This window comes from Pteropus medius, unplaced genomic scaffold (assembly GCF_902729225.1).
Source record: "Pteropus medius unplaced genomic scaffold, Ma_sr-lr_union100, whole genome shotgun sequence".
Classification (NCBI taxonomy): Eukaryota; Metazoa; Chordata; class Mammalia; order Chiroptera; family Pteropodidae; genus Pteropus; species Pteropus medius.
In genome coordinates, this window is record NW_024352784.1 from 16,123,888 (window position 1) to 16,141,016 (window position 17,129).

At 37.6% G+C, this 17,129-nt stretch overlaps 1 protein-coding gene across 1 annotated transcript; it reads left to right on the forward strand.

The window, feature by feature from the left end:
- The first annotated feature begins 6,461 nt into the window (after positions 1-6,461).
- On the forward strand, positions 6,462-14,801 carry TRIM77 (tripartite motif containing 77). Its single transcript, XM_039848338.1, has 6 exons — positions 6,462-6,872; positions 8,100-8,195; positions 10,967-11,197; positions 11,843-11,865; positions 12,572-12,669; positions 14,302-14,801. The coding sequence occupies exons 1-6, from the start codon at positions 6,462-6,464 to the stop codon at positions 14,799-14,801; spliced, it is 1,359 nt and encodes a 452-aa protein (XP_039704272.1).
- The last annotated feature ends 2,328 nt before the right edge of the window (positions 14,802-17,129 follow it).

The following is a 17,129-nucleotide window of genomic DNA, read 5'->3' on the forward strand; positions in this document are numbered from 1 at the left end:
TAGATTTCTTTCTGTCACCACATATCTGAACCTTTTTACTTCATCTACCTTCCCCACCTCCCTCCCCGCCTACCTTTTGGTAACTACTAGTCTATTGTCCATGTCCATGAGTCTCTGTATGTTTGTCCTGTTCGTTTGTTGCTTTTAGGTTTATATCCCACATATAAGTGATACTATGTGATTTTCAACTATTTCTGTCTGGCTTATTTCTCTGAAATTAAATTTTTTAAAACTCCTTTTTTTTCATTTGAATTAGCTGCTTATTATAATTAGCCCCCTTTGACTCTTGGCATTAATTTTCCAGGCCATGTCTGAATTTATTCTGGTTTTTTCCTCAACCTCTTCCTAATGCTCCAAGTGCAAGTGAATCACATCTTTACTATACCCCCAATGTCTATGTATTTTATATAAAATTCCACCAATTACTGATCTCTCTGTGAATTCATGTACTGATATCACTCTGCTTTAATTATTTTGGTTTACTAATATATTAAAAGTCTGTTTAAAGCCAGTGCCACCTATTATACTTTTCTAAACATTCCTGGCTATTTTCATTTTTTCTTCTTTTAAACATTAGCATTGCATAAGTACTTATATCCTTTATATGTGAAAACGGTTGGGATTTGAGAGTTTATTCCTCGATGTCTTAGTAAAATATTTCATTATAAGTGTTTTTATAAGCATACAATTACAGTATCAGAAAATAATGACAATACTTAAAAGTTTCATACCTCTCCTTGCGAATCCTGCTTTTAAATGACACAATTACAAATTCATTCAGCATCTACTGTTTTGTAAGCCTTATTATAGTTGCATGGGGTACTGAGATAAAAGTCACAATTCCTGATTTAGCCACACTCACAATCTATCAGGGAGGAAGAACCAGTAAGTGTAATCAGTAAGAGGCAGAAAAACATAAGTACTGGACAAATATAGGCTAAAATTCTAAATTCTCTATTACAATGAGATGGCATTGGTTAAAATAAAAATCTCTTTACTTATCCATTTTCTCATCGAATACATTATGAACTAGGAATGAAATTACAATCATATATTATGTACATGAAGATCAGATTTAGTGCTTATAAAATGCCTGGCTCACAGTTGATTCCCACACAGGCAAATTGAAAGTTGATTTCTTCCTGCCAAATCTAAACATATGGGCCAATTGAAAGAACTTACCGAGAAGAGTGGGCAGGCACTGTGAACTGATCACCACACAGCTTTTCTCTCTTTTACTCTAGAAATGGAATTGAAGCCAGGAACCTAGGAACTCAGTCTCAGAGGCATTTCTGGCTTTTTGACTGCAGGACCCAGATGCTCCACTTAATTAGACCTGACTTTTCTGAACCCTCCCAGCCTGAACTTTTTAGTTTCCCCATGTTGAGAAGGAACAGTGCTGGGCAAACACCACAAGAAATGAGGATGCCACCACTTCCACCTCGCAGGCTTCTCAGTCTTTCCTTTCTCACAATTACTTTTCAACCGAGTGCAGAGGTTCACAAGCTCTTCTGGGAGCCAGCCCCTCCAAGTGACTCTGCCCGCTCTGTCCTGGAGCGGAGTAGACCTGTGTCCGCTCTGATGGCAGGCGCAGGAGATACAGAAGCTGGACGTAAAAAACGGCTCTGGGAGCACCCTGCTGCTCCCTCCCGCCGGCACGCTGCTCGGGACCTCAGAGCTGTGCAGGCCTCTTTCCGTGCGTTCTCGGAGATGGCTCTGAGTTAAGGAGTCCCCCCACAGGTCCTCACGGATGAACAGGAATCCAGTCCGGAGGAAAACACGCGGCGTTGTCAATTTTGAGCACTGGATGAGGGGATCTCGGATCGCAGCCTCAAAAGGCCGCAGGGTCTCCTTCCGGACCGAGAGTCCCCGCAGAACAGAATTTCAGGTCAAATTTAAATTTACCTAAAATAATAATAATAATAATTTGAATGTAAATTAGGCCTCCAGCCCTTGAGTCCAGGCCTGAGCGTCCAGGGACCCCGCAGATGCCGCAGGCAGATCCTGCCTCCGTGTGGACACTTGGACCATCTCCTTCCTGAGTACAGTCTCTTCAGGAGCCGCCAGGATTCCCTGGCACCGACAGTCCCTTCTGCACACCGGCGTTTTGTAAATTGAAGAACCGCTCATTTTACGCCCTACAGTCCCTCATGGTGCCTGGGCCACGGCCACTCCAGGGAACTTTTCAGGGCTAATGGAGCCTAAGGTTTTCCCTTAGACTCTCTTGAGATCCAGGCCTTGAGAGATGGGAGCCCTCTCGTCCTACGTGTTCCTGGGAGCCGATGTCTGGTTTGATGAGCTGCCTCTGGACTAGGTGGGATCTGCTCCCCGGCCCCGCTCACATGTCGCTCCGCGCTGCCTCCGCGAAGTGGAGATTTCTATGGTTTGCTCCAAGGATACCAGAAGACCTTTACCCATCCAGGCCTTGAGCTGGATTTGTTGGAGCGGGGCTACCTCTAGTACTTAGATGCTGGAACCAGGGACAGTATCTAACCTCCCTCTGAACTCGGCCGCCACTTGTCCTAGACCCTCAAGGCTCATTACCCCTAGAACAGATTTAAGAGGTACATATTCCCTTGCATGGTTCCCATGAGATCCAGGGAAAAATTCTACCTATATATATTCAATATCTTCCCCCGTAGATCGACTCGTACATACACTTAAATATTTTTTCAAAGAAAACATCATAAAACTAAATGGAATCAATGTGATTTAAATTTTAAAGATAACAAAAATCCTAACAGTAAAACCCATGTGTCTAAATTTAAAAATAAAATTTAAAAGAGACAATAAAATACAAAAATATTTAATATATTTTGACTCTGAATATCTGACTATAAATTCCTGAAAAAGATTGGAAGTGTTTTGACTCAGACCACAAAGTATTTTTTAAAAAATCTATAATTTCTTTCTTCATAAAAAAAAAAAAAATCGATGCAGAAATCAGCTCTTGTTAAGCAGCCAAACAAGTTTTCTAACAGATAAATTCTAATTTATTTTGGGGGATTCAAGTTTTTATGCTAAAGAAAAACAACCTGAAGTATTATTAGTCTCATTAGCTATCTAGAAAGAAAGAGTTAACTTTATTCTACAAGAACTAAGTAGTGATAATAGAATGATACAGGTCAATATTTTTTAACTGAAAGATTATTTACATACCATTTGAAAACATAACCAACAGTTATCAAAATTTATAAAATTTCCTCTATACATATTAAGGGGATGAATTTTATGATATGTAAATTTTACATTAATTAGGCTGACAAAATTATTGCAGGTCTCAAAGAGTTTTTTATTTATGGGATTTATGTCAGGATATGCTGCATTAGAAATTGAACTGAAAAATAAGAAAATATTATTTACTAAATAATTTAACATTTATAAAGCCATCTAGGCCAAAGAGCGGGTAATGTCTAAATATTATTACAAAAATAATGTTGGCTTCACAGACCCCCAGAGTTCTGAGAACTGCACTTTGAGAACCCTTCTAGTGAGGACACATTCCCTGATCACTTACTAGCAGTGAGAATGAGATAAGGAAGAAAATGGTCCAACGGTAGGGCTGCCTGGACCCCTGGACATCAAGCCTATACCTTGCTGCTTGATGTCCTGAGCCCTGAAAATCAAGAGCACTGCCTAGTAGCCATCTGGCACTCCACCTAGGGCACTGTAGGTGTATATGGGCAAAAGGGCCTGAAAATCCCACCACTCCCCTCTCCCCACCACAGACCACAAGAAGCTACAGCAGCAAGTCCACAGCCTGGACTTTCATCCTATGCTATCCAATGATATATATATATATAAATTTTTATATATATATATATAAATTTATATATTTATTTATATATATTTATATATATATTTAAATATATTTATATATATATTTATATATTTTTATATATATATTTTTTAGTTGTTCATTCTTGTATTGTCTTTAATGAACATCGAGCTAAGTCAGAGATTCTCAAAATATGGTCCAGGAACCAGCACCAGCAGCAGATCACATAATGGCATAATTTGTTAGATATGCAAACTCTGGCCCCACCTCAGATCTACTGAATCAAGAATCTCTGTGGTTGAGGCCTAGCCATCTGTTTTCTAATAAACTCTGCAGGTGATTCTTATGCACCTGCTAGGCTAAGTCAGTATTAATGTTAATCTCTGAGAAGGATCCTTTCTCAGAGAGGAAACACAGCACAGCTGGGAAGGGAAGTTTCTTTCACCTTCCTCCATCTCCTCCCCTTCCTGAATCTGGCCAGTCTGGGCAGAGATTCAGAGAATCAGTTCAGGGTCCTGGGGGCAGACAGGACCAGGCAACGAAGGTTCCTTGAGGAAAAGCACCAACTAGAAGGTGAAGAAAGTGAGTTGTACAAAACAAGATTACCTCGCTTCTGGTTACCGTTTGCTTTTTTTCCCCCTGTAGTTTTCCTGATGCCTCTACTAAAGCCTTTAATCAGAGATCCAGCTTCATCTCTGACCCCTGTATAAAATGAAACAGGACCAGGGTTCAATGAACGTATTAATGTAGAACAGCCTTAACTGAAGTCACCTGGATGGTGACAGCAGTTATTCAGAAAGGCTTTAAAAAAGTAGAGCTGGAGTAAGAACTGCCCCCTCTGTCTGGAGATTCCCCTCCACAGCATCTTGGCAGAACGTCTGTGCTTTACTTCTGTTAATGAAAGAATCTTCGTTATTGTTCATTCAAAGGTCTGTGGATACCATAGGGACAGCAGTCTACCTCCATTCTCCTAATCCAACTATGCACATGTGATTTTGCTACTTGCCAAAAATTTGTAGAATACAAAATAACCAAAAATTACATTAAATTACATTTACCTGTAACAGAAATAATTTTAAAAAAATAGTTTTGTTAATATTTGTTAATGTACTAGGTATAAGTTCTTTTTTTTAAATTTTGTGTTCCATTAGAGGAAACATTATTAAGAAAATTAGCCAAAAAATTGACTAGTAAGATTGTTTTTATATATATTGAGAAATAGATTGAGGGGAAGAAAGAGAAGACCCCCATATAGTGAAATCATTTGCACTTATGATATCCTACTTGGGAAAAATGAAGAATGAGCAAAACTTCTAGGGATTAAATAATGTTTTAAAATGTATGTCACTAATCAGTAATTTTTATATACTGTTGAAAAACGTTTGAGTGTGAGTGAATGAGCTTGCACACACATGTGTGCATGAGAAAAGAAGAAAGTCGGATATTCTCATCTTTCCCAAAGACAAACAAGGAATTTAAAATAATTATGATTAGTATGTTAAAGGTTTGATGAAAAAAAAATGTAGAGAACATGTAAGATGGGTAATTTCAGAAGAGAATGCAAACTTTAAGACAGAATCAGTTAGCTACAAATAAAATACGTAGAGAATGTCATTGTTGGTCTCAACAGTAGATGCAATACAATCAAGAAAAGTATCAGCGGTACTTGGTTTCAAAAAAGTGGTTAATTTCAATTTGTTTAACATTTTTCTTTCCAGACTTCTGCATTTCTGAGCTGAAATAAGAAGACCCTATTATCTTTATCATGTCCCTAATGTCCCAATAATGTCCTTATTGTCTGTTAATTTTTTCACCTGAGAACATATTAAAAATACCACATCATAGTTAATTTTCATGTTGTAAAGGTATGTTTTCTCTTTTGAATTTAAGAACTAATATGAAGGGTAAAATGTAGTTATTTTAGCATCCATTAATGATTCTTGCCTGATTCAATTCTTATAGTATCTATTAAATGGTAATTTTCTACCATTACTTCTGCTTTTATGAGTTGGCCTCTCCAAAATTAGGTAATTACTGCTCAATGACATCTTAAGAACCCAGGTTCTCTCCATCCCTTTGTTATCCTCAGAGTATTGGCTTTTATCCTTAGGCTAATTCATATTGGGACCACAAAATGTCTATGCAAATGGATATCGTATTCAAATAATATCTACAAACACAAAAAGCAGTTTCTTTTTCAACATGTCTCCTTTGAAGCAAGAAAATATTTATTACAGAGTTCTTCTAGGAGTCTTATTTTCTAATTTCGTTGGCCAGCATTGGAGCACATATTTTGTGCTCACCAATCAGAGGGAAAAGTGGAGGAACCATGATAGTTTGGGACAATATAGTCCTGAGCTCATCTCTAGTCAGAGACCCACTGTCTCTGACTAGAGATGAGCTCAGGACCTCTGATTTCTTCGTCTTCATAAAAGAGATAACATAGATGAAAAGTATGGAGTATCTAATAGGGAGCTGAGAAGTAGTGCTGCAGGCCAAGCACTACTATTGGAAAACAATAATGCATCTTATCAGTCTATAGGACTTTCTCTGTGCCTCACCATCCTATTCAAAACATTGCCTGTCCTGCTATCATGTAGATGCATGTTAGTGAGAGAAGGCTTAAACTCAGCTCACATGCTCAGGGGTAAAGATTTCCCTTTCCTTTTGTTTTCTCAGAAACATGGATTCTCTATTAATGCAGCGTTCCTCCAGTGAGCTCATCTGCTCCATTTGCAAGGACTATTCCTTAAACCCTGTCACCATTACCTGCGGGCACAGCTTTTGTACTCCCTGTCTCTGTCTCTTGTGGGAAGATACCCAAACTCCTGCTTGCTGCCCTTTGTGCAGAACAATATCACAGCGAATGGACTTCAAAAGCACTATTTTAGTTAAGAAACGAGTTCTTCCCACTGAAGAGTCAGTTGTCTGCCGGTTACCAAGCCCTGCTGAGCAAATCTGTAAGACACACCATGCAATAAAGAACCTCTTCTGTCAAACTGACAAGAGCCTGCTATGTTTGTTCTGCTCTCACTCCCCAGGGCATGCCACTCACAGACACCGTCCAGTAAAGCAGGTCGCTGAGCACTACAGGGTAAGAAATGCCTCTGAATGCACTTTGAAATGTGAAATACCCTGTATCTTCTGGCAAGAGGAAAAATACATTGATTATTATTATTCTTTTTTTCTGCAATAAACATAGAATTTCTGAACACCATGTGCCATGCACTGTTATAAAATGGGAGATAAAGCAGTGAAGAAACTGGATAAATATCCTTTCTCTCCTTAATTTTTAATTCTGTTGGGTTGAAGAAGAGGAATATGATGAAGCTGATGAGGATTAGGGTGCTAGTATTTGTGTGAGTAACATGGTAAATAAATTTGGTCTCAGTGACAGTCATTTGCTACTACAGCTATGATTACCATGAACCCGTTCTAATAATAGCAGATTTAGAAACACTGGCTAATATATTCTAATAGTGCCTTAGAAAAACTGAGAGCTAATATTTTAAAATTAAATATGAAGCAAGATTCACTTCTGAAAATTGACAAGGTTACATACAATATCAATGCCAGATTCTTCAGATAATGGATACATTTTTAAAATTCAGGAACTCTATATTGGTTTTATTTCTCAGATTTGACAATTACTGTTCCCAAGGAAAAATCAATGACATCTCTGCTCTTTTTGTTGTTTATCTACAAATATCTGTCTATGTCTATCCCCTTATCTCTTTCTGAGGTACAGTCATCCCACCTTATCTGAGGGGGATGCAATCTGAAATCCTCAGTGGCTGCTTAAAACTGCAATAGTCCCAAACCCTATACTGTTTTTTTTTTTTTTTCCTATACATACATACATTTTTACGACTTCTTGTTGTTGGCACATCCAAATTACAAGCATCACTACTTTTGTGCTTTGGGTCATTATTAAGTAAAATAAGGGTTAGCTGAACGCAATCACTGTGATACTGTAACAGTGATTGTAACTGATATCTGATAACTGATACTGTAACTGATATCTGATAACTAAGATAATGACTAAGATAGGTAATGTATGCAGCATAGATACACTGGACAAAGGGATAATTTGGATTCCAGGTGAGATGGAGCAGAATTTTATCACACTATGCAGTGCAGTGCACAATTTAAAACTTAAGAATTGTTTATTTCTGGAGTTTTCCATTTAATATTTTCAGACTGTAGTTGACCTTGGGTAAATAAAACTGTGGAAAGCAAAACTATGAATAATGGGAGACAACTGTATCTGAAATATACTGTATTTACTTTTTTTGAGCTCATATTTATAGTTCTTTTGCAGGAGAATATTCTGATGCAAATGAAGTCTATTTGGAAAAATAAACAGAAAAATCAGAGAAATCTAAACAAAGAGATCAACAAATTCAGAGTATGGGAGGTAAGCAGTTAGCCCTATTTTCCTTGGCACCAGCTTGGGACAGATATGGTAACTCACAGTGGAAGGACTTGAATTAAATCATAATGTCCTTTGAGTGGATGATGAGAAAAAGAGCAACATATGCTTCTTTATAGGGAAACATGCCCTTCAGTGTAGGATCTCATGTAAAACTCAATATGCAACTGAAAGATTTTTCCTGACTTTTTTTATATACAGCAATATTTACCATAAATACATCAGCAGGGACAAGAAAATGCACTACCACAGATAGAATGCAATGATCACTGGGATAGAGATAAAAATAGAGTGCTATAGGAGCTTAGTAAAATTTGAATGTTAAAAACAGCATCACAAATAAGTAAAAATCAATCTGATGCTAATATGGTAGTAGAATTACCTTATCTAACTTCTAAGCTAACATGGATGGTAGTAGAATGATGGTAGTAGAATTTGTAAATTCATGGATATTAGTGGCAGGAGATCTGAGGACCAAGAAAGGTAAAAGTAAAACCAACCATAGAATTGTTCGGGACCTACAAGTAGCTTGTATTAATTGGGACATAGAGTATGAAGCAGGTGAGGATGAGAAGTATGGCTAGAAACATAATTATGACAAAGTCAAGAATGTGAATGCCGAACTAAGGATGTTGGATTGTATTATTCACTGATTCACAAAAATGAATTGAGAACCTAAAACTGAAGAAGTAAACTATATATTTATCTTCAAAGAACTCAAGCACTTCTAAAGGAAACATAGAAACAGGCGATATTAGAGCATAATAATTCATTAAACAGGAATCTGTACATGGTACTGTGAGAATGCCGTGGTGGAGGGGGATAAAATAATCTTGATCATTTAGGTTGGATTTTCTAATGAATCATTCATTCATAAGAGGGCTTACTATTCTAGGCCAACAAAGAGATACAGAAATGGACAGAAACAAAAACAAATTACTGACTTCAGGAGGTTATCATCTAGTGATAAAATTCAATCCACAAATAAAAAAGTAAAATTTATAATATATCACATTTGTGAAATGCTTGGGGAAAAAAAATTAAAGCAGGGAATGAGTATAAAGAGTCCAGGTTTGGAGAATGCAGACTGGTCAGGGAAGACCCTTTGTGAAGGTTCCATCTGGGCAGAAATCTAAAGGAGATGAGGAGTGAACCAGCAGCTTCCTGAAAATGCATCTTTCTGGAGCAGAGTTAACAGAAGGTACTGGTAAAAGGAATGAGTAGTAAATAGTGTCAAATGTGAAAGGAGGGTGAAGTAACGAAAGAATGAATCATATTATTTGAGTTTAAGAAAAGGAGGCTCTTGGTGAGTTGAAATGTGTAGTTCAGAAAAGGGTATGGAATAGAAGGAGTCGCTGCCTGGATAAACGATTGAAATTGCACACATGGGCACAGTGAGTTTGATCACAGTTGATCAATTAGTCTGGCTTTGATGGGGATAAAAGTGTTAGCATAGAAGCTAGATAAGGTAATTAGGACAAGAATGTTTAGTTTGGGGTTTTCCAAAACAGTTTGTTAAATTTGCACGTTTAAAGGCTGTGTGAAAAGAAGGAAAAAGCATATGTGAAAAAGTGATTGAATGAGGGAGGCAGTGAAACAGAGACAGATGCACTGAAAGAGGAGACAGAAGGATAAACAGAGACAGAGAGACACAGAGGGAGACGGGCAAAGGAGGGAATGAATATTGTGGGGTAGTAATCTAGAAAATAATATCGCTAAGGGGACAAGACAGGATGGACCAGTAAAGACGAGGTAGGTATAGCCCTGGATATTAAGAGGCATGCAGAACCAAGCACTGGTAAAAACAAAATATTTTGGAAATTGAGGTAATTTTAGATCATGTCTAATGCTTTCTATTTTCCTAAGGAGGTAAATTGTTGCTTTTCACTGACATCAGAAAGTCAGGTTGTGAGTATTAGTATTGAGGAGAATGGATTATGATTTAGGTTATGTAATGAATTATAGGAAACAATATAAGAATTGATCTTAAATTCCTATTTTTTTCATGAAAATGTGAAATTTGAGGGAAAGTTGTTAGATACAATGGTACAGGGAAAAAAAATAAATGAAAAGGAAGGGAGGGAGGGAAAAAAGGAAAGGCATAAAGTTATATGTAGTACTTCTATGGTCTGAATGTTTGAGCCCCACTCTCAAATTTGTATTTTGCAATTCTAATCTCCAAGGAGGTAGGGCCTTTGGGGGATGCTTAGGTCATGAGGGCAAAGTCCTCATAAATGGCATAAGTACCTTATGAAAGGGAATCCGGAGAAGTTCCTTGCTCCTTCTGCCATTTGAGGGCACAATGAAAAGATGGCTGTTTAGGTAGGGGCCTCTCTCCAGACACCAAATCTGTCAGCAATAATATTGGACTTCCCAATTAACAGACTGAGAAATAAATTTCTGTTGTTTCAAAGCTACCAAGTCTATGGTATTTTTATTATAGTACCCCAACAAACTGACAAGTACACTGTACATAACACATAGACAATAGATGACATTGGAAAAATAGAACCATTTAGATACAGGATCTTAATAATCCAATGACGAGGGGAAAGGGGAGATAAATGGGGTAAAAGGAGTCAAATATGCAGTGATAGAAAGAAATCTAACTATAGGAGATAAACACACAATGTAAATATATATATATATACATATATATATATGCCTACTGTTAAAGTGTAAAAAAAAGCAACATTCATTGAACCTAAATAATTAATTAATTGATTGATTGATTAATTAATCCAATGTCACTGTAGGGTTTTATAAATCTACGGATGTTGATGATCAAGGCTGAATATCCTAAGGTATATCAATACCTCCATGAAGAACTGGAAAAACATTTAGAGATCCTGGAAAATGAAGGCAGGATGATTTTTCAGCGGCTCCAGAGAAATGTAATCAGGATGAATCATACTGGGAAACTCATGAGAAGAATATATGAGGGGCTGAAAAAACTGTATCAGAAAGCAGACGTGGACCTGCTCCAGGTAAGGACTGAGGAAGGATGGCAGGGAAATCGTTGATATCCACTGAAGTTTATATCCTCTTTGACCTCCATTACTTTTCTGGTTCCAAATTCTACCTCTTCTGACTGTGATGACAGTTTTTGTTCCTCCAGCATAACCTGGAGACCCAGAGTCACTTTTGCCTTACATAGGAGAAGAAAAACTACATGAAAAGTTTTGAGTAACAGACCCAGAACATTTTTAAAAATTCTTCTGCTATACCTACAGTTTCTGACCAACTGCAACAGAACAGCTTGTGAATAGATAATTGTGTTTTGTATCTGGACTTGCCAATATGTGGAAATGTGGGATGTATTCACTCTTTCTATTTCGAAGATCTAGATTTGGAGCTCATGCACCCTTCTCAGAACTTTGGGGAAACCTCTGTGAATCTTGCTAGAGATTGCAACAAAGCAAAGCCATTTGTTCACCCTAAGAACATCTTCTGATTTTAAATTTTATGAAGATCATGACTTGATAAAGCTAAGGAGAATGATAAATGATTTTGCCTAAGGAAGAAAACTGGAGATATTGAATTTTCCAGTCCAGTATCGTATTGTCAAACTAGGCTAAATGCGAGAGCCACCTTGTACTGAAAACTAAGCCTTCCTCTCCTTCTCTTTACAGGATTCAGGAGACATAGTGATAAAGTAAGTTGGCACCTTTATTCGAGTCATGGTAACTGTGCCAGTGGTCAGGCTATTTCTGCTGAGATGGACCCATGATTTTAATAAGAAGTTTCTTTCCGTCTGCATTCATTCTTCCCATCTCTAAAAGATTTCCAGGCTTTATAGTGACTACCCTTAGGTAAAAGTGAAGATTGAGGGGGTATGGTTTTATTTGAAATGTTTAATGTACACCATGCAAGAAGACAACTACTCCTCTTGCCTGTCATTTAAAAAATCCTCATTATTTGAGGATTATTCCAGGTATCTTATGAGAAAGAGAAATAAGCTCAGAGAGTCAGCAGGTGGAAAGATCGTGAGAAGAGAAGAAAGGGAAAATCACCAAGGGAGAATATACTAAATTGCTGAGGCTCCCTCTATACAAGGTAGCAAGTTCTAAAACCTTGGTACCTATTGAATTTCAGAAAATAAATGAGAATTGCTTTGTGGCTTCCCTGGAAGGGAGAAGAAAACAGATATATTATGCGTGAGGTGATATATTCTACTTGGATTGATGTACTAACAGCAGGGAAGCAAATTATAGAATACAATAACACCGCTGTATTCCTTCATTTGTAGAGTTAAATTCATACCCTTTAAACCTAAATGTGAGGATTCTGAGGAAGCATCTTCTATGCATTGTGAATGAGACCCTGAGCCTGATAAGAAGTACATCTTTTTTGTTTTGCAGAGGTCAGTTAGTGCAGCTATACCTGCCCCAGCCTGTGGAGCCACAGCTCAACACATGGGCCATCACTGGGATGTTGGAAAGGCTTAACAACTTCCGAGGTGAGAGACAGCACTCTGGTGTGACAGCAATAACATTTCCATACATGGATGACCTCTCTTCATTGTTCTCTTATTCTTTTCAGAGAACAGGGAATCAGGTATATATGTAAACCCTTATAATTAACTTTATAATTTATTGTGAATTAACTGGCAGAAGATGCTAGCTGAAGCCTGTCAAAAACAAACAAATACAACAGTTATATGATTACTTATAGTGATTAAAAAAAAAAAGCTCCCTGACCTTAAACTGCATATCTGTTTAGTATATTTCAACTTTTAGTTATTAATTGTGGTTACATGCAGATATTCAGATTTTTAGAAGCACCTTGTTATTTAAATGTCTATCAAAAGTTGTTATTTAAGTTGTTATTTAAATGTTTATTAAAATATTTAAGCAAAGTTATCTAAAAAATCACAAGATTTTAAAAAGTATAAAAGCATGTTTATAAACAAAAGTACAGCCACAAAACAAATGGGACACAGGATTGGTTATGTGGAGGGCAATTTGAAACAAATGTAGATGGCAAGTTTGGCAGATGAAGGAGAAGTTGACCAGGGAGTCTATGGAAATTCTGACAGAAACCACTTCTTGAAAAAGGCACATATGGATTTCCAGTTCATTTTACCTTTGCTTATTTAAATATTACATCCTGATATCTTAGGCAGAGTGATCGCTATTTAGGAAATAATAATGACAATCATATATTTTAAATATAATATATAATATACGAAAGCTGCACTAGGAGAAAATTTAAAGCCTTACAATGTATATTTTTAGAAAGAAGAAAGGCTAATATCAATGAACTAATTATACAACTCTAAAATAGAGCAATGAGTTAAACCGAAAGATAAAAGCATATATTAATGAAGTTAAAAATAAATTTATAAAACAGAAAAATCAACAAAACCAACATTTGATTCTTTGCAAACATAATAGAAATTGTTTAACTCCCTAATAACACGGATCAAGAAAAGAGACAATGCGCTATTTATCAAAGCCATATAATCAAAAGGGGATGCCACTGCTAGATTCTAGAATATTAAAAAGAATATAAATAAAAATAAATAATTACATGTATAATATATTTATTACTGTGATTATTTTATTTTGTGACAGTTGATTGAGAGGCTTATGTGAGTTAGGGGCCGTTTTGCTATTTACTTGGCATCTATGAACAAACTCCCAAATTTTCAATGTGCTGGTGAAAATAAGGCCAGAGTCTGACACCCCACATCTTTACATAACCTTGAAATTTTCTTTGATTATGTCATTTGATTAGAAATCTACTTGCTTTGTAGAGAAACAAGAAGCCCTTGCTGACTTGTCTCCATATTTCCAGCAACAGAGTCTTTACATTCACTATGATAAAGGCGTGTTCTGAAGTCAGGCAGCACTGACTTATCCATGAAAACTAATTGTTTCGTGTTTCGGGATTTTATGAGCAATTCCTAAATGGTTGGTACCTCAAAAGTAACCATGATAGGGTGAGAGTATTCCCAGTAAACAAAACAAAATAGTTTTGTTTTGTTTCAGAGATCTGGTTGTTAAACCTTTGCCAGAACATCGCTGCCCTTGGCCCTCACAACTTTTAAACTCTGTTCTTTGACTCTGCTGTTTTCTTTTTACTCAAGTGTATATTACCTTCGACCATAAGATAAGCAAGTATGATGCACCTCTGTTTGAAGAACTGAGACATTTGCAGTGCAGTCCTGACCACCAAGACACGTCCCATACTGTATACTCAGCAAGTTCAGAGTATACTTCTTCATGGGGAGCTCAGACCTTCACCTCTGGCAAACATTACTGGGAAGTGGATGTGGGAAACTCCCATAATTGGATTATAGGACTTTGCAAGGAATCCTGGGTAAATAGGAATGATATGCTACTTAACTCTGAGGGTATCTTTCTACTGCTTTGTGTCAAAATGGATGACCACATCAATCTCTTCTCTACCTCCCCACTAATACACCAGTATATTCAAAGACCCCAGGACTGGGTAGGGGTGTTTTTAGACTATGAATGTGGTTTAATAAGCTTTGTTAATGTTGCAAAAAGTTCCCTTATCTGTAATTTCCTCTCATGCTCCTTCTCTTTCCCTCTCAGACCTTTCATTTGCTTTGGACCCAACTGATCAGAAACAGGTCACAAACTTGACCAGGATCTTGGGAATTCTAATAGTTGAGGAGGCTTGTATCCTGGTGACTTCTTGAATGGGGAAAAATCAGCTATATCTCATTGTCTTTAACTTCATTTTATCTTCAAGTGATACATTTGTTGTACTATTTTTAAAGTGATGATAAAGTTACATTTGGACATTTGTCTTTTCTATTTTATTTAAATAAAAGTAATCTCTTTTATTGTATTGCATAGAAATATTCACCTTTCATTTGCTATCTGAGTTTGCTAGAGGTCAAAGAATATTTGGGTGTGAAAATCCAGCTAAATGCAAAGCTCAGAGAATTCTTCTTTCCTAGAGTTCTCGTCAAAACCCAATGTCAGTGTAGAATTCATTTTCCCTCCATTGTCTGGCTAAGTCCCATTCATTCATCAGTTCTCAGTTTAGTGAACTCGATTAGGTCACATAATATGACCTTAAGGGCAGTTTATACACTTTTTTGGTAAAACTCATAATAGAATTTATATCTTCTTTTCTAATTTGCAAATTACAAGAAGGGAAGTCCAGTAGCAGTCTTCTCCATAACCACATTCCAATAATTAAACACCAGCCTGAGGAAATGAGAGACATCAAAAAATATTTGAGCAAATGAATGAATGAATGTATAAGAAAATTATTAAAAACAAAAGCTACCAAACTGACAAAAATTACTATAATGTAGATACAATTAGTAGAACAGGAAGTGCTGCTGAGAAATACTGATGAGGCCTTTGTTTTCCAAAGAGTGTAGGTGAAATTGCCTGTATTTTTCTCTTTTCTGTTGCTGCTTTGACTTGGAGATATCCAAAGTGCTTGTCAAGTAGGTAGGGTTAACTCTGAGAGCATATCTGTCTTTCAAGACTTGCCTTTAAGCTGCATAAGGAAGAACCAGAGGTCTTCAGTCTGGGTTGGATTTTCCCCACCACTGAGGCAATACGTGCTGAGCGCTCTCCCAAGCATGCCCTGTATTGTAAGGATTCCCCACTCTGGATAGTGGGAACACTTCCTAGCCCTATGCGAGCTGCAGATATTGCTCCATCTGCTCCTTTGGAGTTTTTTCCTTGACCTCAGGTGCTCCTCCTCACAAGCCTTCCATGATCTCTACTCAGCTGTAGACTTCAGTTGTGGAGCCTCTGCAGATGTTGGGAGAGCTCCTCTGGGCAGCTCCAACCTCCACCAGTGCTCAGTCCTGGGATCTCCAGTTACCTCAACTTCCTTGAACTTCCAACACTATCTCCTCACCTCAGGGAGACCATCACCTCCCTGGGCTAATCTGGAAAACTCCAGACAGTAAAATGGGACTGGCTTTGTGCTTCCCTCCTTCGCCACCTCTCTCTTAGTTTACTCTCCTATGCCACTTATTGTCAAATGTCTGAAAACTCTTTTCTACCACAGTACTGGGTTCTCCCTATCTGAGCTAGAAGAGCAAATCCCATCCCTGCTGTTCCGCTTCTGCTCAAAACAGAAGGTCGAGGAGAAAGTTATTAAACTATAGATTTAATTTCTTTAATAGATATAGAGCTATTTATTGTGTTGCAGAAAAATCAGACTGGCGAGAAACCAAGCACCACTCGGAGAGTTGGAGAACTCAGGTTTATTACACTGGTGGTCCCAGAAAAGCTAGCGCTCTGAAGATCTGGGCCCCGAGATCAGGAGTAACTTTGCTTTTATAGGGCTTATCCATGCAGTTACAGTTGGTATAAGCCAATTGGTTAATTTTTCCTCAGGCGGTTACATAGCACAGGAGTTGCTATGGGCTACGGGCAGTTACAGAGCATGAGATTCAATATATCTGTTATCGAGACAAAACAAGCAAAGAGGATACATTTGTTATCTAGACAGACCACGCAAAGGGAAGGGTGAGTCTTCAGTTGATCTCGAGGTCACTCTGCCCTTCAACCTATGCAGCAAGCATGCTATAGAACCAGAACAAAGAGCTGATTACAGGTTAGCCATTTGAGTGGAAAATTCTCTTCAATTTTATTTTCTTTTATTTTCAGTTAGCTTTTTGTAGTTTGTATCTTTCAACGATGCACCCATTCATCTAATCTGTCAGATTTATCAACATTGGCCTTTGCTAGATATTTGCTTTGCTGAATGAATTATGTAAGCCAGGATTTGGTGGTACTGAGGTGGGGTTTCTATCTGAAGCCTTCCATCTTAGGCTCTAAGGCCTTTTTGCACTGTAACGAGTGAGCCTCACTCAAGGGTGGTGTGGGGTGAGTGTAACCCCCCATCACACCTTCATGGTAGGAGGTACCCAGTGCAAAAGAGGTCATCTCAGTGGTTACTACGCACAGTCTG

What these genes read in the sequence shown, in the direction of transcription:
- TRIM77 (XM_039848338.1), top strand. Translation starts at nt 6,462, where the DNA reads ATGGATTCTCTATTAATGCAGCGTTCCTCCAGTGAGCTCATCTGCTCC. An exon ending in AGGTCGCTGAGCACTACAGG is followed by an intron (nt 6,873 to 8,099) that starts GTAAGAAATGCC and finishes GTTCTTTTGCAG; the next exon opens with GAGAATATTCTGATGCAAAT. An exon ending in ACAAATTCAGAGTATGGGAG is followed by an intron (nt 8,196 to 10,966) that starts GTAAGCAGTTAG and finishes ATGTCACTGTAG; the next exon opens with GGTTTTATAAATCTACGGAT.